This window comes from Anolis sagrei, chromosome 3 (genome assembly GCF_037176765.1).
Source record: "Anolis sagrei isolate rAnoSag1 chromosome 3, rAnoSag1.mat, whole genome shotgun sequence".
Taxonomy (NCBI): domain Eukaryota; kingdom Metazoa; phylum Chordata; class Lepidosauria; order Squamata; family Dactyloidae; genus Anolis; species Anolis sagrei.
This window is the reverse complement of record NC_090023.1, coordinates 57,464,617-57,492,294: the sequence shown is the minus strand read 5'-3', so window position 1 is coordinate 57,492,294 and position 27,678 is coordinate 57,464,617. Positions and strand designations below refer to the sequence as shown.

Below are 27,678 nucleotides of genomic sequence, written 5' to 3'. Positions count from 1 at the left end.
GTATTCTCCATATTTGTACATCCAGAGTTGGAAGGGCATCTTTCTGAAAGCTTTAGTTGTATATTCTCGCAGGACAGGGGAATGAATGAGATGATCCCTGTGACTCCTTCCATCTTTATAATTTATGTTGTATAAAGCAACATTTCCTGCACATTTAATGGAACAGATCTGTTTATATAAGTGGCTCTCAACCTGTGAGTCCCCAGGTGTTTTGGCCTACAACTCCCAGAAATACCAGCCAGTTTACCAGCTGTTAGGATTTCTCAGAGTTGAAGGCCAAAACATCTGGGGACTTACAGGTCGAAAACCACTGGTTTATATAGTACCTTAAAAAAAGCAAAGAAAAGAAAAGAAAAGAAAAACCACCAACAAACAAACAAAAAACCCAAAAAACATCCACATGAATTAGGTAGTTCAGATATAACATGGTACCCCTTTCATTCATCTAAAACTAAACACCAGCATTGAAAATAGGTTCTGGAGCTTAAAACTGGCTAAAATCTGCAATTCGTTAGTGTAAATTAAGTGATATAAACTGGAAAAATGCTAATATGAAGACCTTACTGAAAAAAAAAAGTATGACATGGGATGGGAAAGGGGACGCCTGCTCAGCTACAGTACTGCTGTATGTTGTATTTTAGCTGTTACACCATTGCCAAGTGTACTGACAAAGAAAAGAAAGCAAAGCATAGAACAGAAAATGTCTACTGTGCAGATATACAGTTTGAATAACTTTGCAATTTAAGATCAAAAGAAATAAAATCTTTATTCACCGGGGGTTTGGAGTCCTCTGAGAGGGAGAGCAGGGAGAAACTGTCAGATGAACAAAGAGGGAAGACCTTTATAACTCATACTACAGTTGTTAGTGCTTGTCTCTGCTTCTAAATCTAAATACACACAAATCCTTTGTGGTTCAAATCACACAAGTACATTAAAATGTAAAAAGGAATGATTGTATAGCAAGGCACAGGTGTGAGAAGAAAAAAAATCACATCTTTCTGAACTAGAAGGATAGCACTTCTGAGATTTTTTTTAAAAAGATAACATATAGGGATTAGGGTTTTAGGGTCTGTTTTAACACAAGCACACACACACACATGCACATACACATGACCACACAACTTCTTCACACATGTCTATTTCGGAACTAAGGAGACAGGATAACCTTCAGAACAAACACTGTTTTTATAATGAGCATTTCACACTTTTCTTTGAAAATCTAAGCCTCCTAAAATCTGCAGCCACAGTTTAGTGAGAAACTAGGAGGCTTATATCTCAGATGAACAATCCAATGCATTACAATTATTTCATTATTAACATACTTAAATTAGAGAAAACCATAATTAATCTTAGCAAGCTCAGATAAGAGCATCATAAGAAATGTTGAGTTAGAGAGGAGGGTGAAGCTCTGGGAATACTAATCTGAGGTCAGTGAACAAATTAACTCCCTGCTTCCCTGCCTTTGCAGAAAGAGAATGGCGGGGGGGGGGGGGGGGCAGAAATCCTAGTTGCCTGAATATTAATTCATGTAATGGGGAAAAAAACCCTTCTTCTGATCACTGGTATTAGCCAATTGAAACAAACAAAAAAATCCCAATATTGGTAATTCACATATTGCCAGCACAATGCAAAGGACTTTACAGAGCGTTCAGAGCTCAGAAAGGAGCTTTTCAAAAATGGTTGGGTTTTTTATATATATATATAATTATAGTAGCTTGGGTACCCGTGGTGCCTAGGTTATTTGAAAATTGCATTGTTAATTGTGGGGTATTAGGTAATATCATTTAGTTCATTAGTAACACTATTTATTAGGAAAAAGCCAGTTTTTGATTTTGTTTTTTTATTAATGCTCTCATTAAAAAATACAGAACAATGTGGGTGAACTGCAATTCCCAGAATTGTGGGTCAATCCCCCCCCCCCCCAAACCAGGCCTATATGCACAGTTGGCCATGTTGGGTATGTGTGCCAAGTTTGGTCCAGATCTGTCGTCAGCTGGATTCAGTGCTCTCTGGATAAGGGTGGACTACAACTCCCAAAATCAAGGTCATTTCCCCCAAACCCCTGTATCGTATTCAGTTGGTCAAGGGGCTTCTCTGTGCCAAATTTGGTCCCAGTTCATTGTCAAATCCCTCCGGCCTGTTCAGTTGTGTATTGATTCCTCTGTGTTTGCTGTTTGCCATAGGAAAGGGTAGGAAAGGGTTAAGGGAGAGGCAGTGGGCGGGATCATGCAAATTCCACACAATGAATCCTGGGATGCCTGCCTGTGGTGGAGGAAACACATCAAATAGGATAAAACTCTCCCTGAATGAAAGCATTCCTTGGGTGGTGGGTCATAGTGTTTGGGGAGGACATTGGCAGCGTTTGGGCTACATGTTCATGGTGCTCACTATAACCTGCAATGTCAGTTGAAGGAGTGCCTTTGGAGGATTCTCAGCACTTGGAACTATAGCCTGTCTGTGGAGGCAGGGGACTATCTGTGTAAGTGGACACCCACCACATAGACATATACACATTTTTTTTAATTATGTGTATAGAAGATTTTAGAATGCTAGTAAATCCTTGATTTCATGTTTTCCAAAAGTAGCTATTTATTGCTAGTTACTTGACAAAATCTGAACGTTCTTCAATCAGCAGCATGAAACACATCATAAAGCAGTGCTTGAACTTTGTGATATTTCTTTTTCAACAAATGCCACAATGATCCCTATTAGTGTAATTTCAAAATTTTGAGTTTTCCTGAAAAACCATTATTTCGCATCACGTTACAGTTCTAATGTGATGAAGTTATATCTTAGTTGTCTTGGCAACCAGTGTGCTGTGAAGCCAAGGGATGTTAAGAGATTTCATAGTGAGGAAAGGAATTAATTACAACTAAATAGTTACTTTACAGTTCTCAGACAAAAACCCGTAATTACATGAGAAGGCATGCAATTAAATGCAATTATATGAGTGTAAACAGGGAAAGAAGGAACAAGGGCAGTGAGGTGGTGCACATAATTTACAATTACTTATCCTATACAGGCAGTTCCTGAGTTACAAACATCCGACATACATACAAATGACTCATTGTTAAGAACAGGAGTGAGGCAACAGGAAGTGAGAGAAATCTCATTGCTGAGAGTTGTCATGGGGAAAGAGTGTCTCCACTGAAGCTTTATCACCAATTTTTGTTTCCACAACAAGCTGAATTTTTCAAATACAATTATCACAAGGATAAAAAGGGATGTGAAATCTTCTGAACAGGGGTCAGACAGCAAACGACATAGGGGTGTTAATCCTTCCCTTTGCTATCCAAAGCTAAAAATATATTTGTCTGGAGTTACACTTAAAAATGTACCCATTCTGACTTACAAACAAATCCAACTTTAGAACAAATCTACAGAATGCAACTTTGGGGACTGCCTGTATTCTTGTACATAAGAAAATTTCAGGTATATGATTGGTTGGTAAATCAAGGGTAACTCTGGAAAACATTAGCAGTGTCTTGGTGGGGGGGGGGGGTGCAGATGCCCCTGGCAGTTCCCACCATTTTTCAATGCCCTGGCATATATTTTGATTTTCGAAGATCAGGAACGGGTCGAGGGACAAAAAATGCACTTACAAAACATACTGATTGTCTTTCTTTCTGCAATCCCATTGTATAGAAAGAGATGTATGTATGTGCCCCTCCAAGTATTTATGGCCTACATTCTCCCTAACCTTTAACCACTGCTTGTAAAGTGTTAGGGCTGATAGGAAATGTAGAATGACATCTGAAAGGCCATAGGGCCCGATATCTGTAACTATTCAATCTATCAAATCTGGATTTCTGCCTCTTTGTGGGTTAAGCTCCAACTCTGACAGTATATGACAATTATATTTTGAATGCATTCCATGTTGTTAGGGCAGCATGACTATTACCTCTAGCCCATAAGAGAAATGGACAAAAAGAATGCCATGGCTGACGACTAAATGGGGGAAACACAAAAGTAAGTGTGTGTATAACATTCTGTTGGACTGGGCAAGGATTGATAGAATTTGCTTTTTTTCATTGTGACTTTCAAAGTATCTTTACATTTGTCTTAAATATAATCAGCTTGTAAAGTAGCTCTCACCATTTTTCAAAATCTTTATGAAATACTTGAGAGCTCACATTTTCTCCCAGTTCTCCTAACATAGTTCTATTTATTTTTCTATCTAATGATGAAATAAACAACCACATTCAGTGAAAGGAGACTTGGTAAAAAGGATGAACAGGATCCCTTGGAGAGATCTGCAGTGGATTATAATTCATATCTTTCACCTCTTTCTTCTAGGAGCATGTGTATCTGCTAATAAACCCAATGCCAAACGTATTATAAAGAGCTGGGGAATTACAATCCAAAAGGTTACTTACTAAAGTAAGACAGGCAAAGGGAAACATACACACATGAAAATATAAAGCCTTTACAGAAATCATTAATTTCAAGTTAGATTCCTGATTTATTAAATTCTCTCCTCCCTAAAATTGGAATTCTCCAGATACTAATTTGGATTCCTACACTGTGGTTCAGCCACTCGTCAAATATAAATGAAGGGCTCTGCTTTTCAAGTGAGGTTTTGTTCTTTTGTGGATATTAAAAATGAAATACATTTAGTAGCAGTTAAAAAGATCTATTGACTTGAGAGATAGTCTTCTGAACAGCATGGTGAGGTGGTATATCTTTATAATGATTTAAGATTGATTCAGCAATACATAGAAGGTGAACAGAATAAGAAAGTAGCTTAGCCCAAAGGTTTTCATTTTGGAATGGAGATAATTTTCACAGGATTTGAAGTCTAAGTTAAAACTGGCCCAGATGTTAATTTTATGCAATATTTGCACCAATTTAAACAAATATCTCACTAACCAATGCCTAAAATTCTTCATACAATGATTAAATGACTTTTTTTCTATAGATAACAAGTGATATCTGGATTATGCTTATTAAAAAAGGAAGATCAACAGACATTACCCTATCACTGATGAATTGAAAAGTCAGCCAGCACATTCTAAGACAGCAGTTCTCAAACTGTGTTCTGTGGGGGCCCTTCACCCACCCCCCTGCTCACCTCTGCCTGGGAAGCATGTACAGCCCCCACTGATGCTGGTGTGGCCCACAGGGCCTCTCCACCATCATTACAGCCTATGAGGCCTTTCCACTGCTTGTGTGGAAGTGGAACAAACTCAACACTGATAAGCTAAGAGATATTGACAAGCTGGAAGGTGTCCTGAGGAGGGCAACTAAAATGATCAAAGGTCTGGAGACCATGCCCTTTGAGGAGCATATTAAAGATCTGGGTGTTTATATTCTCCAGAGGAAAAGGTTGAGAGGAGACATGATAGCCAAGTATAAATATGTGAAATTATGCCATAAGGAAGAGGGAGCAGGCTTGTTTTCTGTTGCCTTGGATACTAGTACTCAATGGGTCCTAGTATCCAATTTGAGCAATGGGTTCAAATTACAGAAGATGAGATTCCACCTGAACATTAGGAAGAACTTCCTGACTGTAAGAGCTATTCAGCAGTGGAACTCTCTGCCATGGAAAGTGATGGAAGCTCCTTCCTTGAAAGCTATTAAACAGAGGCTAGGTGGCCATCTGTCAGGACTGCTTTGATTGTGCTTTTCTTGCATGACAGAGGGTTGGACTAGATGGTCCATGTGGTATCTTCCAACTCTCTTATTCTATAATTCTAAGTGAAATGAAAAGTGGCCAATTTGGTCATCCGTAATTGAAAGATAATTTGCTAGTGCATCCAACAACAATTCATATATGACAGAATTTTTTTTTAAAACCCTTCCTGGTTATACGTAGACAGGCTCTGCAAGAAAATACTGAAAGGGAATTCTAGCTGGTATCAGGAAACAATGATGAAATAAAATAAAAATCTTCCAATGAGGTATGCACTTTGCATATATTACTATAAATTATTGAACGATCGAACAAGCACAGTAAATCTACTTGGGATTAATTCTCACTAAACAATCTCCTATGTAGATTTTCCTTCCTATTCAGATCTTCTGGGATTTAATTAGAAGAAAGAAATATATTCCTCTAAAAAACAGCAGTCCAGAGAGTTACACCTACCTCAAGACTGTTTTGAAAGTTCAGATCCTCATTTCACTTATGATAATTAAATCATCACATAGGTGGTGAACAGCAGTCTTGTTTTAAAAATCTAGATGTCTCATTCTAAAATTTTACTGCCGTATCTACTGCCTCTTTAAAAAAAATAAAAAATAAACACAAGTAAATATAGTCCTATTTAAATCTTTATAAATGTTTATAATGTTTATAAATTGTATTGTCTTACATGTATGCTATTAGTTGGTTTTGCACTGTGCTTTATTACTTAATCTTACAAATCATATGGAAAAGTATACCAATGCTACATTGAATAGTTGGACATTTCTAAATAAAAATTCTTTGCTCTTCCCCTCCAAAAGTCATTAAGTATCCTGTCAGCTAATATATTTTCTGCATTTGAATGGAAATGAAGATGTAGTTGTAGTCCTGCATGTCCTGTGGATATGACAGATGAATATGACTATGAATTTCAGGAGAACAAGAAATGAGCAGTATGGATCATGCTCATCACGCAATTTCAGCCACTGGAGGTTCCCATGTCAATGGAAGTGGCAAACCACACCAGGTTTAATCTAAACCTTATAGGAGACATTTGAGACAATTAACTCTGCCTCCCGCCCTCAAATTGGGTTCCAAAAAGCTTGGATCAATTCAAAACCTAGAATCCATATGTCAAACTCAAGTCCTGTGAAGTGAATCTGGTCCACCCTGTCATTTTATGTGGCCCTTCAGATGCTGGACTACAACTCCTGTATGCCTCATCATGAAACATCATGACTAGAGCTCATGGAATGTGATACAGTGAAATCTGGAAGGCTGTGGTTTGCCCTGTTTAGTCAGGATAGTGGGGCTAGGATTTAGATACAAGGCTTGTGAATATGATGTCTGACTTTAAAATATCCTTTAACCTTTCCCAAACCTGAAAGCTACAAGTGCTATTGGTTGTAATTTCCAATGATGCCAGTCTGCATGGCAGATAATCAAAAGTGATGGGAATTGTTGTTCAAGAACATCTGGGGACTCAAACTGATTAAAAACTAAAGAGCACCAACTACTATGTAAAGAAATTATAGTTGGTCCTCTGTATCCACAGATTCTCTTTAAAAATGGGCTTAACACCACTGATCTATAATATGTTCACTAGCTCACTAACACAGAGCCACCAAACACCGAGTGTCTCAGCACTGACCACAGAAGAATTAACAGCTTTTTATAGATCTAGTTATCTGGTCTGGATTAGCCAATGTGCTATTAGAGTAGATGCTTCTTTTACAATTTTTTTTTCTTTTGTTAAGGGATCAATTGATATGGTTATTAATTCTAACCTTTTATTTTCTGCTAGGGCACAGGTACAATTGAGCTGAAGACAAATTGGTTGGTATCAGAAACTTATAAATACAGGCAATGGCAATCTGTCGGGGGTGCTTTGAATGTGATTTTCCTGCTTCTTGGCAGGGGGTTGGACTGGATGGTCCATGAGGTCTCTTCCAACTCTATGATTCTATGATTCTAAGTGAGATATCTGCACGCTGACCTCTAAATGTCACCACATGCTTATTCACTACATCTCCCAATCTAGCACTTTGTGCAGTTGCCCTAAGGGAAAAATGTATTTGTAATAGTATGTACACTGATAAATGAACAGGAAGGACATATAGAGAAGGATAATTATCTCCCAATTTTTTCTTTCTCATTCTACGTTGCTGAAGTGAAAAAAACTGGCCCTCTTGGATTAGTCTGAAAGAGGTTTTTGTTTTAATTTAAAGTTCTTATTAGTGACCCCTTAATATGTTTTATAGTATACCAATAAAAAATCTTAGAAAACTAACAATTACTTTCAGTGTCCCTCACAAGTATTTCAATTCATAGCTTAATTACCATACAATCTTGGGTTTTTAAACTTAACATTTTAAAGATCCTTGCATACAGCTGTGTTTGATTGTAGATAATAAAGGAAACTGGATCCTTCAAGGGAAATTATATGTTACTGCAAAATCTTCTAACTAAAGGAGCATCTGTGGCTTAAAGTCTCGTATACTGACATATCATTTGAAACTTAAAAGCAAAGGGGAAAAGTTTCATCTGGCAAGGATATTTATTAAAAATTAAAATAGTTTTTCTGCAGTTGTTCTTCTGCATATATTTGCATATATTATAAATCATATGTGCTAACTTTCAGTAGATTAAGATGACAAAATTTCATATTTCCTGCCCTTTCTACAACTACAATTAGAATTCTATCTGTAAAATTTTATCTCCCTATATGAGCTTGCTTAAATGTTGAGGTTTTGTGGTAAGGATTCTCTCTCAGTCTAACCACTTTTTTTGTGTCAGGAGTGACATGAGAAACTGCAAGTTGCTTCTGGTGTGAAAGAATTGGCCGTCTGCAAGGACATTGCCCAGGGAATGCCCAAATGTTTTAATGTGGTACCATCCTTGTGAGAGGCTTTTCTCATGTCCCTGCATGGGGAGCTGGAGCTGACAGAGGGAGCTCATCCACACTCTCCCAGGATTTCAACCTCCAACCTGTCTGTCTTCAGTCCTGCAGGCACAAAGGTTTAACCCAGGGGTCTCCAAACTACGGCCCGCCGAGGGCATTTCTCCGGCCCGCGAGGCCTGGCCTGGCCTGGCCACGCCCACCCGGCGCCGCTCCACCCATCGCGGGAACTCTCTGCTCTGGCCGCTCTGCTCGTGTGGGAGGGAGAAGCCTTTTGTAGTTTACCTGCCTCCTTGGAGACCAGAGCGGCCGGAGCAGAGGGTTCCTGCAAAGGCCGGAGCGGCGCTGGGTGGGCATGGCCACACCCACCCGGCGCCGCTGGCCACGCACACCCGGCGCCGCTCCGGCCTTTGCAGGAACCCTCTGCTCTGGCCGCTCTGGTCTCCAAGGAGGCAGGTAAACTACAATTCCAAAACCAAAGGGCACTGCCCACCAAACCCTTCCAGTATTTTCTGTTGGCCATGGGAGAACTGTGTGCCAAGTTTGGTTCAATTCAATCGTTGGTGGGGTTCAGAATGATCTTTGATTGTAGGTGAACTATAAATCCCAGCAACTACAACTCCCAAATGTCAAGATTCTATTTCCCCCATACTCCACAAGTGTTCCCATTTGGGCATATGGAATATCAGTGCCAAGTTTGGTCCAGATCTATCATTGAGTCCACAGTGATTGATGGAGGCAGGTGAACTACAACTCCAAAACCAAAGGACACTGCCCACCAAACCCTTCCAGTATTTTCTGTTGGTCATGGGAGAACTGTGTGCCAAGTTTGGTTCAATTCCACCATTGATGGGGTTCAGAATGCTCTTTGATTGTAGGTGAACTATAAATCCCAGCAACTACAACTCCCAAATGTTAAGATTCTATTTTTCCCCAAACTCCACCAGTGTTCACATTTGGGCATATTGAGTATTTGTGCCAAGTTTGATCCCGATCCATCATTGTTTGTGTCCACAATGATCTCTGAATGTAGGTGAACTACAACTCCAAAACCAAAGGACACTGACCACCAAACCCTTCCACTATTTTCAGTTGGTCGTGGGAGAAATGTGTGTCAAGTTTGGTTCAATTCCATCGTTGGTGGGGTTCAGAATACTCTTTTATTGTAGGTGAACTATAAATCCCAGCAACTACAACTCCCAAATGACAAAATCATTTTTTTTGTGTGAAGGACATACATTGTGTTGTGAGGTGTCTTGTGTCTAAAATTGGTGTCAATTCGTCCAGTGGTTTTTGAGTTCAGTTAATCCCACAAACGAACATTACATTTTTATTTATATAGAAGTGTGGGTCTTTGTTTTTTGATTGGGGGGGGGGGGGTTGCACTGCAAATAATATATGTGCAGAGTGCATAGGAATTCATTCATGTTTTTTTTTTTCAAATTATAATCTGGCCCCCCAACAGTTTGCGGGACTGCGACCCGGCCCTCTGTTCAAAAAGTTTGGGGACCCCTGGTTTAACCCATTGCACCACCAGGGGCTCCTAGTCTAACCACAGCCTGGTGATGACAAGGGAACCTCCAGAATACTATGTCCCTTTCCATGAAATACTAGGTTGGCCGACTCTCTGCTCTTTTTTTTTTTTAGCAACCTTAAAATATCTTTGTATTTTGGCAGGTTTTTGTTTGTTAGTAGATTGTTGAAGCAGGATCTTTTTATGGGTGTCCTTTAAAAATGCACAAATAATCAAAGTGATATCATAGACGGACTAAAGAGACTGAACTTGGTAGCATAAGCTTTCATGCAGTAAGTCTGCTTCCTTAGATGAGTATGAATATATTTTATGTGTTTTTCATTTTTAAATCAGTGTTCAATGGGCTTGTCTATTTGACATTTTTTTAAAAAACCTTTGTAGTGCTATGTTTGTAATTCATATTTTTAATAACCTATGCGGTGCCCTAGGTCCCACATTGGGAAAATGGGTGGGCTATAAATTAAATGAATAATAGTTTCTTTTCTTTTTTTGTAACCAAACATAAAACCAAACAGAGTTATATAATTGTTTGCTTTCACTGGAGTATATTACTTCTCTTGTATCATTCTAATGAATTAAAAGAAAACCCTGCTTCTTTAAGCAGGATTATTGTATATCCAAATTTTAGTTTGTGTGCTGTTTTTTTATATATATATAGGAAAGCTCAATCTACAAGATCACAAGTGGAGTTTTTCAGATCACCATATCATCCTTTCTGTTGTCCCTCAAACAATATAAAAGTTTCTGGCATTTGATATAAATTATTTCACTATGCACACATATACACACACAGAGAGAGAAATTTGCATAATAATAGAATATAGTTGTGACAGCCATTGTTTTGGTGATGATGTGAGAATTTGACACATTCTAATCTTAAAATGACATGATTTTATACGAAGGTAATAAATGGCCACTACATCCCCAGAGAAAACCCACCTGCAATCAATTTGAACTGCCACAGGATGTCAACCTTCTTGCATGAATGCAGCTTTTAAAGGTATGACTTAATTAACTGAATTTTTCCATTAAAAAGTTTGAATAAGTTGAACTAGGATGATTTTTTAAAAAATAATTTAATATGCATGGGCATGCAAGTTTAAAAATACACTTTATTTCAAGAGCATGCAGGAAAACATTATTTTTAATAACAAAGAACATTCTTGTAATAAAGCAAATTTTTCACAGCACTTCACAGCTGTTCAAAGAAGAGCAAGTATAGCATATTGTGTACAGTTTTCCATATCCATGGAGTCAACCATTGACTAACCTGGATTTTGCCATTTATATAAGGGAAACCATTTTACTACACCATGGGACATGAGCATCAATGTATCTTGATATTAACATGGGGGAGTGAGTCCTGAAAGCAAATACCAGTGGATACGAAGACCCCAGTGTATGCAACTTTCCTACTTCAAGGAGAAAGGTGTAGATCATTCTATAATCAAGTCTACTCTCCTGAGAGAGGGAGGAACAAAGTTAGTATTTCCCAAGTTGTCAGAGATGCAAGAGAAAATGTTTAAGAGGATGAAAAAGACCCATGTGAAACTAAAGTCCACATTTCTACACTGAGTACAGAATAACAACAACAACAACAACATTATTTTTGTACCTCACCACCATCTCCCCGAAGGGTTGGCTTACATGTGGGACCAATGTCCATAAAAACATAGAAGCAAAACAATCCATGAAATAAAACATATTAAAGTAGGAACATCATAAAATACAAAAATCAAAATAAAAACACATTAAACATAACAAAATAAAACAGAGTGCACTAGAGCTCTTATCAGGCCACATTCAACATAAACCAATAACTGAATTTCTAAGATGGATCTGGTGGTGGAGGGATAAAAAATCAGCTGGCAAGTTAAATACATCAGAAACTGTCAAGATGGTCATACATGAATGACTGATATATTATGACTTGTCTGGATTAGTTCTAGTTCATATGCTCACTGATATGAATAAGGATCCTTAAGATGTATAGTTTTCTCTACACCACTTGTAAAAGATTAGGAATCTTCTGCTTGGGGTATAGGGAATTACATACGCTTCTTAAAGAAAATGTCATTGTATTTTTAAAAATCCAGAATGGATAGGATTCAAATAGTAACTAAAAAAATTCTGCTAAATGAAAGAACATAAAGAATATTCACATTTTTTTCTGCCCAGAATGAAAAATGGTGTCTCAACATTTCAAAATACTGCATTGAAAAATATGCTAAATACTGACCCCCCCCCAACCAATCATTTCATGAGAATAAAATATCATTGATTCATAAACTGGTCCAGCAATGGTGTTTCTCTAATACCCATGGTGCTGGGAACCTGCCTTGCTGGAGTGTGAGCAGGACACTGTACTGGGAACATGGAATGTGCCTTTTCAATGTTGCAAACAAGATTCCAGATAAACAAGCCTGTTTTACTAAACATATTACTTCTACCTCCTAGCTTCTAATCCATTTGTGAGTGCAATTCAAAGTATTCAGTTTTATCTTACAAGGTATGCATGGTTTGGTAACACAGTATCTGGCAGGAGGAAAGTCCCTCATTCAGATGTTTATTCACTGTGTACACAGATCTGTAAACATTGGAAGTCCTGCTATATGCCCCTAGTTGCGTTTTTGAGCCTGCGGGAACGAGAGCAACGAACTCCCTCCTCAGAGGCTGCATCCCTTCCTTTTAAGATTCAGGTTCACTCCTATAGCTTTTTCATTCTATCAATCTTAATTTGTGTGATTTGCTAATCTTCAAGTTTTTAAAATTTGCTTTAAACTTGTTTTATTATGTATTTTTATTATTCTATTTATTGTTTTAATATATTTTAGAAATTTTGTGAGAAACACTGGGAATATTTTGTAATAAAAAGGATTACTTATTAAAAAATGTGACCTAGCAAATTTCTCAAGTAAACATATTTTCTACATATTCCTTCATTCATGATATATATAAGTCAACAAACAGTATGACAGCTGGTCCTTGCTGAAAAACAAAACACACAGACTATCCAACTTCTAAATTCTAGGACAGTGGTTAGTGTTGAACACTGTGATCATTATTTGGCAAACATATAAACTTCTAACATGTAATTGTAAAACAAATCTGGAATTTAGGGAGTAAAACGTTATTCTGAATATAACTAAATATGCCCTTTTTTCAAGAAGCATATTAATGGAACTGACAGTAAATGGAAGATATAAAAACCAGACATGAAGGTTTTTTTGAATTAAAGTGATTTCTTATGAATGCATACCTAGCAGTGGAAAAAAATGAATACCTCTTGCATATTGGTTATACATACTTTGCATAGTCAAAGAGTCGACTATCCCAGAGTGCATGTACTCCTCTAGGACCAGAGTGAAAAAAGGCATTATCGGTACCATCGAAGTTGTTCAGTCCATCTTCAGAATTCTTAGATGCATGGCTATGTACAACATCCAACAGGACTGTAATTCCCATAGAATGGGCAACATCTATCAGTTCCTTCAAGTCATCTGGAGGCCCATAACGGCTAAAATGTATACACATAGAAAATTATTGATTCATAGAATTAACTTCCCAAAACTAGAATAGCATATATAAACCTTGCTTTATTACCCATATTTTTCTAAAACCCAGGATTCAAATAAGGTGCAATGTCTAATATATCTGGGGTAAGTGAGTTAACCACAAAAGATGTATTTATCTGTTTTTGGTTGGTCCCGTAATGGTATTACTATTTATTTTATTTGCTTTTAAATATGCAATATATCTGGTTATTTCTGGCTTGAGTCCCAGATTTGAAAAAAAAAAAAAAAAAAGCAAGATATAAATAAAGATGATGATGACGGTGATTTTTTTTTTAAAAAAACAATGTAAGTAAATAAATAATTAATGTTGTCTTCCTCTGAATAGGATTCACATTTTGATACATATTAAGATGGACATCTGAGATTTCACATTTCTATAAGTGCCAACACCTTTTTCCACCATCACAGCTTATAAGATTGTATTGAAGTGATGACTTGAGTTTAGAAGACAAAGCACATCACAGAGTGTGCCTTCTCTGAAAACCTCCAATCTGTCCTGTAATCTCCAAGTGGTTACACGGTGGCTTGATAGGTACAGAGGGCAGATGGCACAGAGTATGGAGAAACAGATCTGAAAATGGGACATGTTTCAGTCCATCTGCTGCCAACTTGCTGGAAGTGGAAGAATGAGGAAAAATGTGTCAACCTCAGGTGCTGCTTGATTGTGAGCTTTAGGAAACAACCCTCTACTTTGCAAAACACGTGACTTGCCTATATTTGGGAACACTTGAGACCCATTTATTTTTACATTTTGCCAGAACACTGAGTTTACTAAGGGGAATCATGACAGATGTCTCTGACTGAAGCCAATGGTTTCCAATTAATTAATGCCGATCTGGTAACTTATCTACATCCAATTGTGTTCTTCCAGAATTCACAGCTCTTAAATACAATTCTATTCCAAAATATTTCTCTCCCAGAGACTTGCAGGAATCTTATCATTTTATCTCTTTTCTGCAAAGTGAATTTACAACTCTTCAAAAGTGATATTATTTACCAACACCATCTTTTTTCATTGCTTACTAAACTGCAGGGTTTACAATCATGAGAAGAGATAAAATCTTAAGAGTACAAAAGTACATACTCTTTTGAATTAATGAGTTGTGACTTTTTTCATGAATGATGCATTCCAGACTAACACAGAAACAGCAGACTATGAAAAGCCAAGCCCTTATGATACCTTTAAATGTTACCGTGACAGTTTCTTTTGCCTGCCAACATTCCTTACTATGCTCTAACATTTCAAAGATTTGGAATAAGATAGACCCTTCCCACAAAACTGATTGAAGTGCATCTTTAAACTATGCAGTAGCCTAATTTCCAACAGAGATAAATCAAGGAACTACAACAGATTTCAGATATCCAAAGAAACATGGGATAGAGTCTTCCCAAGATTGCATCCAACATACATAGTGAATTTCACACGTTGAGGCAAAGTGTCAAAAAGATGAAAGAGAAAACAAAAGTATAAAAGCAATCTTAACAAACCTTGATGCTGCAAAAAAGCTTGTGATCTGATAACCAAAACTAGCATAGTAAGCATGTTCCATCACAGCCATCAACTGAATACAGTTATAACCTATTTTTTAAAAAAAGAAGAAGAAGAAAAGTCTTTTAGGTGATAGTAACACTACAGTTTCATGACTTTTACTATAAAGATCATTTTAATATTAAATAAAATGTATTTATACACTAAATTATTAGAAGATCTAGCAAAACAATGCTATGAGGAGATACAACTTCCCCCTTTTAACCAGGGAGGTCAATATATTAACCAATCCCTAAGTATACTGAGATGTTAGTGTTTTAAGAAAAAATAAATAATACGCAAATACAATTGTAATTTGACTTTAGAATATTAACTATGCCAATCTGCATGTCCTGAACTTCAACTGCACTTCTGATATTTACAGTATTGATCATAAAAGAGAAAAAAAGAATAACTGGCTGCACACACATTAAACCTTGTGCTTTCCTTAATGTTTCAAACATATTCCATTTCTATCTAATCGTTAACATATTTTTCTCCAAATTCATTTCCCTGAAGGAATCTCTCTAAAAGAACAAACATTAAAGCAATGGAATTTTGCTTTGAAGCTTAGTGAAGGAGCTAAGGACCAAAGGAAAAGAAAAACCTTTCTTTTTGTCCCTTATCCAACCCAAAATGTTTTTCTGTGATATTAAATGAAGGCAATCTGAAGGGAAAAGCACAGTTTAATGATGAAACCATGAGCACTTAAAACAAATCTTTTGCTAAGCTAACTTTTATGTCAGTAAGTAAATGCCCCTTCAGCCACCAAACAAGGATTATAGGCAAAGAATAACCTTCAGATCTCTTCTGAAAGACTGTGGATGCCATAGTTTCTCTGATTCTTAGTTTTAATTAAAATCTTTGACTTGCATTCAACCTGTTCCCCAATAAACTTTAACTCTGTTTGCTTAACTCGGCTATTCATTTTTTCTTTTGCCTTCAGATCACTTAAGAGCTAAGAGATAGATGCCACTAAAGTTAGGCTGCAATCCTAAACACTCTTGTTATATTAAAGTGATTGTTTATGCTAAATAAACATAAAAGTAAAGGTAACAGTTTCCCCTTCAGATTAAGTCTTCTTGTGTCCAACTCTGCGGGGTGGTGCTCATCTCCATTTCTAAGCTGAAGAGCCTGTGCTGTCCGTAGTCACCTCCAAGATCATGTGGACAGCATGACTGCATGAAGCACCGTTACCTTCCCACAGAAGTGGTACCTACTGATCTACTCAAATTTGCATGTTTTCAAACTGCTAGGTTGGCAGAAGCTGGGGCTAACAGAGGGAACATACCCCACTTCCCGGATTTCAACCACCAACTTTTTGGTCAGCAAGTTCAGCAGCTCAGCAATTTAACACAAATATACACCTCACAAATTAACTATACCTATTGTATAGCCCACTAGCATTGTTTTCCCCCTCCCTCTCCCTCCTCTCTCTCTATATATACATATATGACATTTTTGGGAATTTCTAGTGCAACTTTCCCTTCTTTCTGACATACATTCTTGTTATTTTCTGCTGTTGAGCATTCACATACAGATTTGGCTTTGCATTAGCACTGAATAGTACCTTTACTATACAGAAATCATTTTAAATAATTTGTGTAATTTAGTTGTTCTGAAATTAGAATTACAAAATCCTTAACTGTGCTGTATTAGTTAGTATATAGCTGTTACCCATTTTCCCCACATCAACTAATTCATAAATACTTCTAGGAAAAAATAGAAATTAATTTCATTGTTTTGAAAATGCTACAAAACTATCTATAAATACCAAGGTAAAAAAGAAATTTACTTTTCTTGCAACAGTGTTATGACCTAGAGAGAGGGGCAAATAATACAATTGGGTTAATAAATTTAAAAAGCCGTTTTACTTCTTGGTGTTGTACTCCACAAACGATCTAATCACTATAAAAGGCACTCATCTCTTGCATGGAATTCAGTCCATTTTTAAAAATCTAAAACCATTACTTCAGTACAAGTTCCGTACACTAAAATACATTTCTATGATGCATTAAATATCAACAGAGACAATTCACAGGCTCTTGAAATGAGCTCTTCTAATAAAAGCACGGGGCTCATTAAAAATTTATCTCAGAAGAAGCCTCAGATATTACTTACCAAGATCCTTGACTTTCGGAAGTACATTGTGTGTGAAGTTTTTATATGAAGCTATTTTCCCTTCAGGGGAAGCAATTCCCACATGAGATTCATAGATCCTTAAGCTTTTAGGCTTCTTAGGAACAGGATGTCTCCGCTACACAATGGAAAAAATGGTTTGGGAATAAAAATGTGAGAAACTGTCAGTTATATTAGACAAGAACTCGGAAGCTATGCTAGTCTGAACCAGCACAATCAGCTTAAGATAAATGCAACCATTATGCAACAAATCACATAAATTTCCGAGGTTTGGAAAATCCTACAGTTAAGATAGGGCCTGTACAACTTCTCTACAAAACTTTTCCCTTTGGGCATGGCTATCTTGTGCAGTGAGCCGTATCTGACAATGGTGTGCATTGAGCCAGTTACTTAACATTCATCTTGTTCAAAGACTCTCTCAGTATTAAACTAGATATTAGGGAAAGGTCCTTTGAGACGGGAGTCCAGAGAGAGATAGGAAAGAGGTTAATCTCTGCTCCAAACAAGAAGGCCATTCCAAGGAGCCAAGTATTTGGACAGAGGTATTGTTGGTACTGAATTGCTGATGAATCTGCTAGCTTCTTGAGACTATAGCCACAACTAACTATCCTGGCTTAGGCTTCTCATTCTTCAAGCACTCACTGAGACCAGTGCTTCAATCCTGTTAATACAATAGGCTGAGGACTTGTTGAGCTTAAATAAAGTCCTCCTTCCTACTTGGAAGTCCCCCTTCGGGGAGAGAAGGGCAGGGTGTAAATATAGGAAATAAATAATAAATAAATAATACTTCAGAAGCTCTGGGTGGATTTGGGAGGTCATGCAAGCAGAGAAATTTCATGTACAGCTCCCTATAGAGGGTACATATCCCAAAACACTGAGAATTATGATCTGAAAATTTGGCCCATGCTTACCTTGCAGTAACCATGAACAAAACAAAGCACACTAAATACAAAAAAGGCATACCATAGCATGCAAAAGTATTGCTTCCAGTAGTGAAAAAAAGGAAATGTTTCATGAATGGACTTCCCAAGCTGTCTTTGGTACCTCTATACTGAGCATTTAAAGGGACTCTAAGCTGACTCTAAACTGTGACGGCCACAAAATGCACATCATCTGTGCATGCTGCAGCATGGATTAAAGGTATACACATGTTTAAAAAATCACATAAAGTCAAGTCCTTTAATGCAGTATAGCAGATCCAAATACCTCCCAGATCCAGGGTGAAATTGGCTCCACATAATGCAGAGCACACTGTAGATACCCATTCCTGCTGAAGCGCATTGTAGAAACCAGAAGGAGGGCTGCTGAAAAATGAAACTGGGGCTGCTCAAAATGTTATCTTCTATGTAATATGTTCTCTACTACATGACATATCTTATAAAGAGACTGTAAATATTAAAGAAACCTATCCAGAGGAGGCAATGAAAGCAGTAACAGAATGTTCTATATTTAGATGTTCAGAAAATAATTTAGAAAGAACCGTGGACTTGCCCACCCGATCACACTTTATAATTCTAACACATTTAAACAGCTTACCCTGTATGGGTTTGGCGGGTCCCAGAATATCCAATCATAGTTGACATTGGTACCTTCACGAACTACATATCTTGCCCAAGGAGAAATACGGTAGAGGACTTCTCCACTTCGGGTTCGTATCACCACCTAGAAAAGAATGGGAACCAACCAATGTTAGAATTATATGTTACAGTTGGCAAATGTTAGTGGAAGCTGGTCCAGTAAGGTGAGTCAGCAATGTCCACACCCAAGGCTCTGTCTCCCTGGCCTACTCAAACCCATCTCATTAATTGGTATCATATTTGCTGTTAGTTCCCTCCCTAGTCAAACTCTGTTTTGTAAATCTTAGAAGGTACACAATTTTTTCTTTCTGAAAAGTACAGAGCATCATGAAACAGCAGCAGATGAGCAATTCACCTATTCCAGTCACCAACTTACTTCACTCATTGGCCTGGGCCCATCGTAGCTACGCATGAGTATACAGTTGGTCAGTAATTTAGTTGTAAGAACCCAACTAATGTAGAATGACAATGTAATTCTACATTACACTGTAGAATTCATGCAATTTGACACATTAACAGCTATGGCTCAACAATATAGAATCCTGGGATTTATAGCCTGGTGATGCACCAGCATTCTTTCACAGAGAAGGCTAAAGACTTGTAAAATTATAACTCTTACAATTCCATGGTATTGAGCCATGACAGTTAAACCGTGTTAAACTGCATTCATTTTACAGTGTATATTCTCCAGAGTCACAAATGGAGGGCAAAAGGGAGAAACGTGCCATGAGGAAGGCACATCAAGCCAACCCTGATCAGGAATGCCTTCCACTTGGAAACAGACATCCACACTGTGGAAGAACATGTGGATTAAGAATAGGCCCCACAGCCACCTACGGACCCACTACCAGGGCACTACACTTGGAGGACCATCATCCTCGGGCTACAAGGGATCACCTAAGTAAGTAAGTCTCTTTCTTTCCTATTTTTTGTTGCTCCTCTCCTTATTACTAGAAAATGAGGGCTATGGAGAAACAAGAAATATGAAGGAAAAATGCATACAATGTCTATAGACTCTCATAGCATAATTGACCAGTTAATGACTTGGTGGATATCATACATCCTAACTCATCACAGTTCTAGTACCTGGGATGAGTTGACTGTAAGGCTCCTGAAGTATAAACTTTACATGAATGCTTGCAGAAGTCATTATACTCCAACTCTATTCTGGCAACAAGCGAAGGAAAAATGATTTAATTTGTTTAATTTACTATGAAGTTGGAGTGCAAATAGAAGGGAGGCTGTCTCAAAAATGAAGTTACTTCATTTTATATAATGTGGAGATTCAATGAAAATGCTCAGAAGAACAACAAACTAGTAATCACTTCTAAGGAAATGTAGTGGGCCACATTGTGCCACTTTTTTTTTGTTGCAGCAGCCAGCATTGTAGCATTGAGCACATATAGGTATATGTGTGCACATTTTTTGTTGTGTATCTCTTGAATATAGTAAGTAGAGATACAAAGAAAAATAAAAGTTAAGGGAGAGCTGGTTTCACACAGAAGTTTTATGTTGTATAGGTCAATATCACCAATATGGACCAACAGTGGTGTGGGCTGAGAAATCCTGAAGTTTTGTAGGCATTGAAAAAAGTGGATGTTACATGCTGACAACTTTACTTCCATGTAAGACTGGAAAACTACACTTTGGGAATTTTAATCAGAAGAAGGGAGAGCTAAAAGCAAATGCAGGTATAAAAACAGTTCTGCCTGCTTTTTTCCTTGTTAATTTATATTCTGCCTGAGGGCCCACGTTGGGAGAAAGACAGGATATAAATTGAATAAATTTGTTTTTACAGATCTTGATCTGCTACTGCCTTTTCAAGAGAAAGGTAAAAAAAAACCCTGTAGGACAAGGAGTGAGAAGGTGGATTGTAGGGCAAGAACTTGGGTAGCTCCATTAGGCCTTTGCAAAGCTTTTACACAGTGAAACTATTTTTTAAAAAATCTGTTCAAATTGCATCTGCTCTATTGTAGTGGTTTACTTCTGAGTAAATTTGTATGGGTATTTAATCAATCATGTACAATTTATACCCTCAAGTGAAGTTCTTTCTTTACTATTAGAGGGTGGACTAGCTATTCCAGGAATGCATTTAAGTCAAAACTTGAGATTTTTCCCCCCTCAAACCAAATCAAGTGTGGAAAAAAAAACCTCACCCACTTTGAACTAATTATCTCCACCCTATGAATAGGAATCTATTTCTTTACAACTGAAGAGATCGTGCTGATTTGTGCTAGGCTGACTTGCGAGATGCTAGATAATTTTATAGTGCTTCTTTTAGAGGCTTTTAAAAATAACTACTTACATTCTCCTTGACTTCAAACAAAGTCTAAGAGCAAGGCTGTTTTCCCACTTAATGAATGATATAAGTATATAGGTTTTTAAATTTTTTATTTTATTTTTATTTTATTTTGAAATTTTATTTTTCAGAGGGATACTATAACGAACTGCTACCAATTGCAACAAACAATGTAGGACAGGAAGGCAGAGTCCCGCTCAGGAACACCACAGACAAGATGGAGGACAAACAACAAGGTTTGTTGCTCAAGGAGAGGCCATGAGGGAATCAGTGCACACACACCCAAACACACAAGGCCAGTCAGTGGATGCTACCACTGTATTTCTATATTTTGCCTTTGCTGCCTCCTATTATTTATTAATATTTTTTCTGCCACCAATTTATTGTTTTAATAGGCTATCTCCTTCACTGGAATGTCTAAAAAGCCACTCAAAGATTTCAGATGGAATAAAACAGAAATAAGTTGTTTATTTTGAACAGTCAATATGCATAATGGTTTCAGATAACTTGTCAGGCTTTACTTCTTACAGAGGATGGTAATTTTATCTTGAGTTTTTTAAAACAAAGTTCTGCACATACAAATCCAAACAGGATCTTTTAAACCTTTGCAATCTCCCTTCCTCCCACAGCACTCTAATCACTATAGAGGCCTATTAACTATTATCCGCAAAGGGAAATCTTTAAACCAAAAACAGTTCCCAAACTCTTCCACTTTTCCTTCCCTCCCCATTCATAACTTCTGTCTTCTTCCCCACCAAACTCCTAACTGATAAAAAAAATGGCTGCTTTGCTCCTTCTCTTTGTCTCTTGCTCTACCCATCTCCAGTTACTGAGCTTTTTCCTCCATTTTTATTAGCCAATCAGACTGTACTTCTGGCTATGAGGCTGCCTGTTTGCTCCATCCACCTTTCTCCTTCATTTTTGCAAGTCGGGCCTATTTTCTACCATTTACAGCAACCCTTTAAGGTAGGCCAATCCGTTTTCACATGTAAAATAAGCAAAATGACTGATTCTAGAGATGTCATACCTTTTTTTAGTACTTTCATTCACAATGCAATGCAGTAAGCCCTTGGTATCTGAGGGTTTTGGTTCCAGGATTTCCCATGGATATCAAAATCTGCAAATGCTCTGGTCCCATTACTTACAATGGCATAGTAAACTAGTGTTCCTTATACAAATTGGCAAACCTAAAGGTTGTTTTGTTGTTGTTGTTGTTGTTTTTTATAAAAAAAAACAATTTTCAATCATGGGTGATTGGGAATAGGTAATGGTAAAGGTTTTCCCTTGACATGAAATCTAGTCATGTCTGACTCTGGGGGTTGATGCTCACCTCCATTACTAAGCCAAAGAGCCAGCATTGTTCGTAGATGCCTCCAAGGTCATGTGGCCAGCATGACTGCATGAAGGTCCTGAGCAGTACCTATAGATTTACTTACATTTACATGTTTTCGAACTGCTAGGTTGGCAGAAGCTGGGGCTAACAGTGGGAGCTCACCCCATTCCTCGGTTTTGAACCGCTGACCTTTTGGTCAGCAAGTTCAGCAGCTCAGCGATTTAACCCACTGTGCCACTAGGAGCTCCAAATCTGGGAATATGGAGAGCAAAATGTATAGAAGAAGAAAAAATTAAGAAGTATCTTGCTCACAATGCAATAATTTTAAAGGAAAGTATAACATACAACAGGACCTTGGTATCCATTAGGGTTTGGTTATAATGCTGCCACCCCTCCTACTGCCCTCATGGATACCACATGTTGCACCCTAGAGCAGGAACAGGGCCCTCTAATCATTAATCACACCACACCTTGAATGAAGGAGGTCCTTTTTTATTGAAGAATAACTGGAGACAATAAAAGAGATGATTATAAAATAGGTAGAAGTCCAAAAGCACAAAACCAAATAAAGCAGCAATATAAGCAGTGTCCAAACATAGGAATAATAACAGTGTCCAAAAGCTTGCAGATATAATCCAAAATGCAGTGAACAACCGAAAGCCTTCAATAGAAAACCATGAACAGTCTAGCCACTGCTAATAATAATAATAATAATAATAATAATAATAATAATAATAATAATACACTGTATTTATAACCTGCTACCATCTCCCCAAAGGGGACTCGGTGCGGCTAACATGAGGCCAAGCCCAAAATAATGCAGCATAATAAACACACAGTAACAAAATACATCATAACAAAATATAAAATAACAAAATCAACAATATAAAACAGCATATTAAAACCAAACACGGAGGGCGGGCCAAATGTGTGAGGTAAAATGTTTAAAAAGTTAAAACCCTGGGTGAGATAGGGATAAAAGTGCATTTGTAGGAAAGGAGCCCAACAGGGAGGAACCATGGGATTTAGCCATTTTAAGGGAGGGGGGGGGGTTCTGAGGGCAGCTGTAGATTAAGACAACCAGATGGGTTGAATGGTCATTCTCAAAAAGCACAACGGAAGAGCCAGGTTTTCAGGTCTTTCTTAAAACCAGCTAGGGTGGGGGCAAATCCACTTGAAAATCTAGATATCCTTAGAATTTCCAGGAGACTTGAGCTTGATTCCAAACGATGCCTGATCTGAAGAAGATTCACTAAGGGCCCAATTTAGGTCCCCAAAACTGGTTTCTACTCCCCCCAGTTTTTGGCCTTAACTGCCGAATTCTTTCTGACCAACATAAACATTGGGACTCTCGACAGTTCTGGCTCATTTCCAGATGGCGACTGCTCTTATCTATTTCTTCATTAACTCCACCAAGTGTCGAGCTATCTTGCAAACTCAAGCCTGGAGAAGGGAGTAAACTTTCTTTCCTTGCTCTGACAGAAACTTGCGCATGAGAACTTAGCCTTTCCCCTGACCCCTCTTGATCAGTGTCTTCAGTAACATTATTGTCCAAAGTGTCTCCATTTTGCACCTCATCCTCATTGATCACATCAGGCTCAGAAACATTAGGAGGGGAAAACATAATCACAGATTCAGGCTCAAACACCATAGAATCATAGAATCATAGAATCAAAGAGTTGGAAGAGACCTCATGGGCCATCCAGTCCAACCCCCTGCCAAGAAGCAGGAATATTGCATTCAAATCACCCCTGACAAATGGCCATCCAGCCTCTGCTTAAAAGCTTCCAAAGAAGGAGCCTCCACCACACTCCGGGGCAGAGAGTTCCACTGCTGAACGGCTCTCACAGTCAGGAAGTTCTTCCTAATGTTCAGATGGAATCTCCTCTCTTGTAGTTTGAAGCCATTGTTCCGCATCCTAGTCTCCAAGGAAGCAGAAAACAAGCTTGCTCCCTCCTCCCTGTGGCTTCCTCTCACATATTTATACATGGCTATCATATCTCCTCTCAGCCTTCTCTTCTTCAGGCTAAACATGCCCAATTCCCTAAGCCGCTCCTCATAGGGCTTGTTCTCCAGACCCTTGATCATTTTAGTCGCCCTCCTCTGGACACATTCCAGCTTGTCAATATCTCTCTTGAATTGTGGTGCCCAGAATTGGACACAATATTCCAGATGTGGTCTAACCAAAGCAGAATAGAGGGGTAGCATTACTTCCTTAGATCTAGACACTATGCTCCTATTGATGCAGGCCAAAATCCCATTGGCTTTTTTTGCCGCCACATCACCTTGTTGGCTCATGTTTAACTTGTTGTCCACGAGGACTCCAAGATCTTTTTCACACGTACTGCTCTCGAGCCAGGCGTCACCCATTCTGTATCTCTGCATTTCATTTTTTCTGCCAAAGTGGAGTATCTTGCATTTGTCACTGTTGAACTTCATTTTGTTAGTTTTGGCCCATCTCTCTAATCTGTCAAGATCGTTTTGAATTCTGCTCCTGTCCTCTGGAATATTGGCTATCCCTCCCAATTTGGTGTCGTGTGCAAACTTGATGATCATGCCTTCTAACCCTTCATCTAAGTCATTAATAAAAATGTTGAACAGGACCGGGCCCAGGACGGAACCCTGCGGCACTCCACTTGTCACTTCTTTCCAAGATGAAGAGGAAGCATTAGTGAGCACTCTCTGTGTTCGTCCACTTAACCAATTACAGATCCACCTCACCGTAGTTTTGCCTAGCCCACATTGGACTAGTTTCCTTGCCAGAAGGTCATGGGGATCCTTGTCGAAGGCCTTACTGAAATCCAGGTACGCTACATCCACGGCATTCCCCGCATCTACCCAGCTTGTAGCTCTATCGAAGAAAGAGATCAGATTAGTCTGGCATGACTTGTTTTTGATAAATCCATGTTGACTATTAGCGATGACTGCATTTGTTTCTAAGTGTTTGCAGACCGCTTCCTTAACAATCTTTTCCAGAATCTTGCCCGGTATCGACGTGAGGCTGACCGGACGGTAGTTGTTTGGGTCATCCTTTTTTCCCTTCTTGAAGATTGGGACCACATTGGCCTTCCTCCAATCTGCTGGAACTTCTCTCGTTCTCCAAGAACTCTCAAAGATGGTTGCCAATGGTTCCGAAATGACTTCCGCTAGTTCCTTCAATACTCTGGGGTGTAGTTGATCTGGCCCTGGGGACTTGAACTCATTAAGAGCGGCCAGGTATTCCTGGACGACTTCTTTCCCAATTTGGGGTTGGATGTCCTCCAATCTCTCATCCACTCCATCTTGCTGAGGTTGAAGACTCTCTTTTTGTGAGAAGACCGAGGCAAAGAAGGCGTTAAGTAGTTCTACCTTTTCCCTATCCCCTGTCAGCATTGCCCCATCTTCTCCTCGAAGAGGTCCTATCGCCTCCTTGTTTTTCCTTTTTCTACTGACATAAGAATAGAAGCCCTTTTTATTGTTTTTAATGTCCCTGGCAAGTCTGAGCTCGTTTTTTGCTTTAGCCTTGCGGACCTTTTCCCTACAGGTGTTGGCTATTTGTTTGAATTCTTCTTTGGTGATTTCTCCCTTTTTCCACTTCTTGTGCATGTCTCTTTTGTGTCTTAGCACAGTTAGAAGTTCTTTGGACATCCATTCTGGCTTCTTTGCACTTGTCCTATTTTTTCTCTTTGTTGGCACGGTTTGCAATTGCGCCTTGAGTATTTCACTCTTGAGAAATTCCCATCCATCCGTAACTCCCTTGTCTTTTAGTATCTGTGTCCACGGAATGCTGCTCAGCGTTTCCTTCATTTTTTGGAAATCAGCTCTCCTAAAGTCCAAAATGCGGGTTTGACTTGTCTTAGTTTCGGCCTTCCTTTGTACCTCAAATTGCAGGAGCACATGGTCGCTTGCCCCTAAGGATCCTACCACTTCGACCGCATCGATCAGGTCCTCCGCATTTGTTAGGATGAGATCAAGAGTAGCCAATCCCCTTGTTGCCTCTTCTACCTTCTGGACCATGAAATTGTCTGCAAGGCAAGCGAGGAATTTGTTGGACCTTGTACTCTTGGCCGAGTTTGTTTTCCAGCAAATATCGGGATAGTTGAAATCGCCCATGACTACTACATCTCTTCTCTGTGCCTGTTTGGTCAACTGTTGGCAGAAGACTTCATCAAGTTCTTCCTCCTGGCTTGGGGGTCTGTAGTAGACGCCTACAACGACATCTTTCTGAGTCCCAGTTCCCTTGATTCTTATCCAGATGATTTCAAGCTGGTTTCCCAGATTGCTGTCTTGAATCACTTCTGCAGCATAAGAGTTTTTGACATATAAGGCTACTCCGCCTTCTCTCCCCTTTGTTCGGTTTCTGTGAAAGAGGTTATACCCCTCGATATCTACATTCCAGCGATAGGAGTCATCCCACCAGGTTTCAGTGATCCCTATGATATCATATTTGTGGAGTTGTGCTAAAAGTTGGAGTTCGTCTTGTTTATTTCCCATGCTCTGTGCATTAGTGTAAAGACATGTGAGCCCCTGAGATCTTCCCTTGAGCTGTTTAATTGGGATTATTGTGCTTTTGGTACTTGGTCCTTGTGTTTGTGCAGCCCTCCGTTTAGCCTTCTGGCGATTCCCAGACATTATGGGTAAAGTAGTGTTCACAAGGCTGTTGTCCCCCTCCCCCGGTGGACCTAGTTTAAAGTGTGTCTAATGAGGTTTGCGAGTCTGTGAGCAAAAAGGTGTTTTCCTACTTGTGTGAGATGCACCCCATCCCTTGCCAGTAGGCCATCCTCCTGGAAAAGCAGGCCATGGTCAAGGAAGCCAAAGCGTTCCTCCTGACACCATTTTCTAAGCCACTTATTGACCTGTACTATTTTTCTGGCTCTTGTGGGTCTGTGTCTTACAACAGGGAGGAGGGATGAAAAGACCACCTGTACATTACATTCTTTTAGCTTTGCTCCTAGACCTCGAAAATCATTTGTGATCTTTTGAAACGTGTGCCTTGCAGTATCAAGGCACACCGGCTGAGTCCTAACACCACAATCCATACATGGTTAAATCCAAATGCATCGTAATGGTGGTCCTTATATAAAATCCTAAATCAATATTTTTGGAATATTTTCAAATCATAGACTGTTGAATCAATGGTATGGGATCCATTATTTATTTATTTATTTATTTACCTTACTTATATACCG

General features: G+C 38.6%; 1 protein-coding gene across 5 annotated transcripts in view; it reads right to left on the bottom strand.

Moving 5' to 3' along the window:
- GBE1 (1,4-alpha-glucan branching enzyme 1) overlaps positions 1-27,678 on the bottom strand; it is a 292,266-nt gene that overhangs the window by 149,233 nt on the left and 115,355 nt on the right. For all 5 annotated transcript variants that reach the window (XM_067466679.1, XM_067466680.1, XM_067466682.1 and 2 more), the window contains 4 exons: positions 18,838-18,963; positions 17,284-17,419; positions 15,123-15,213; positions 13,367-13,576 (listed from right to left, as the gene is read on the bottom strand). In XM_067466679.1, the coding sequence (XP_067322780.1) occupies positions 13,367-13,576; positions 15,123-15,213; positions 17,284-17,419; positions 18,838-18,963 (563 nt within the window). The remainder of the gene's footprint in view (positions 1-13,366; positions 13,577-15,122; positions 15,214-17,283; positions 17,420-18,837; positions 18,964-27,678) is intronic.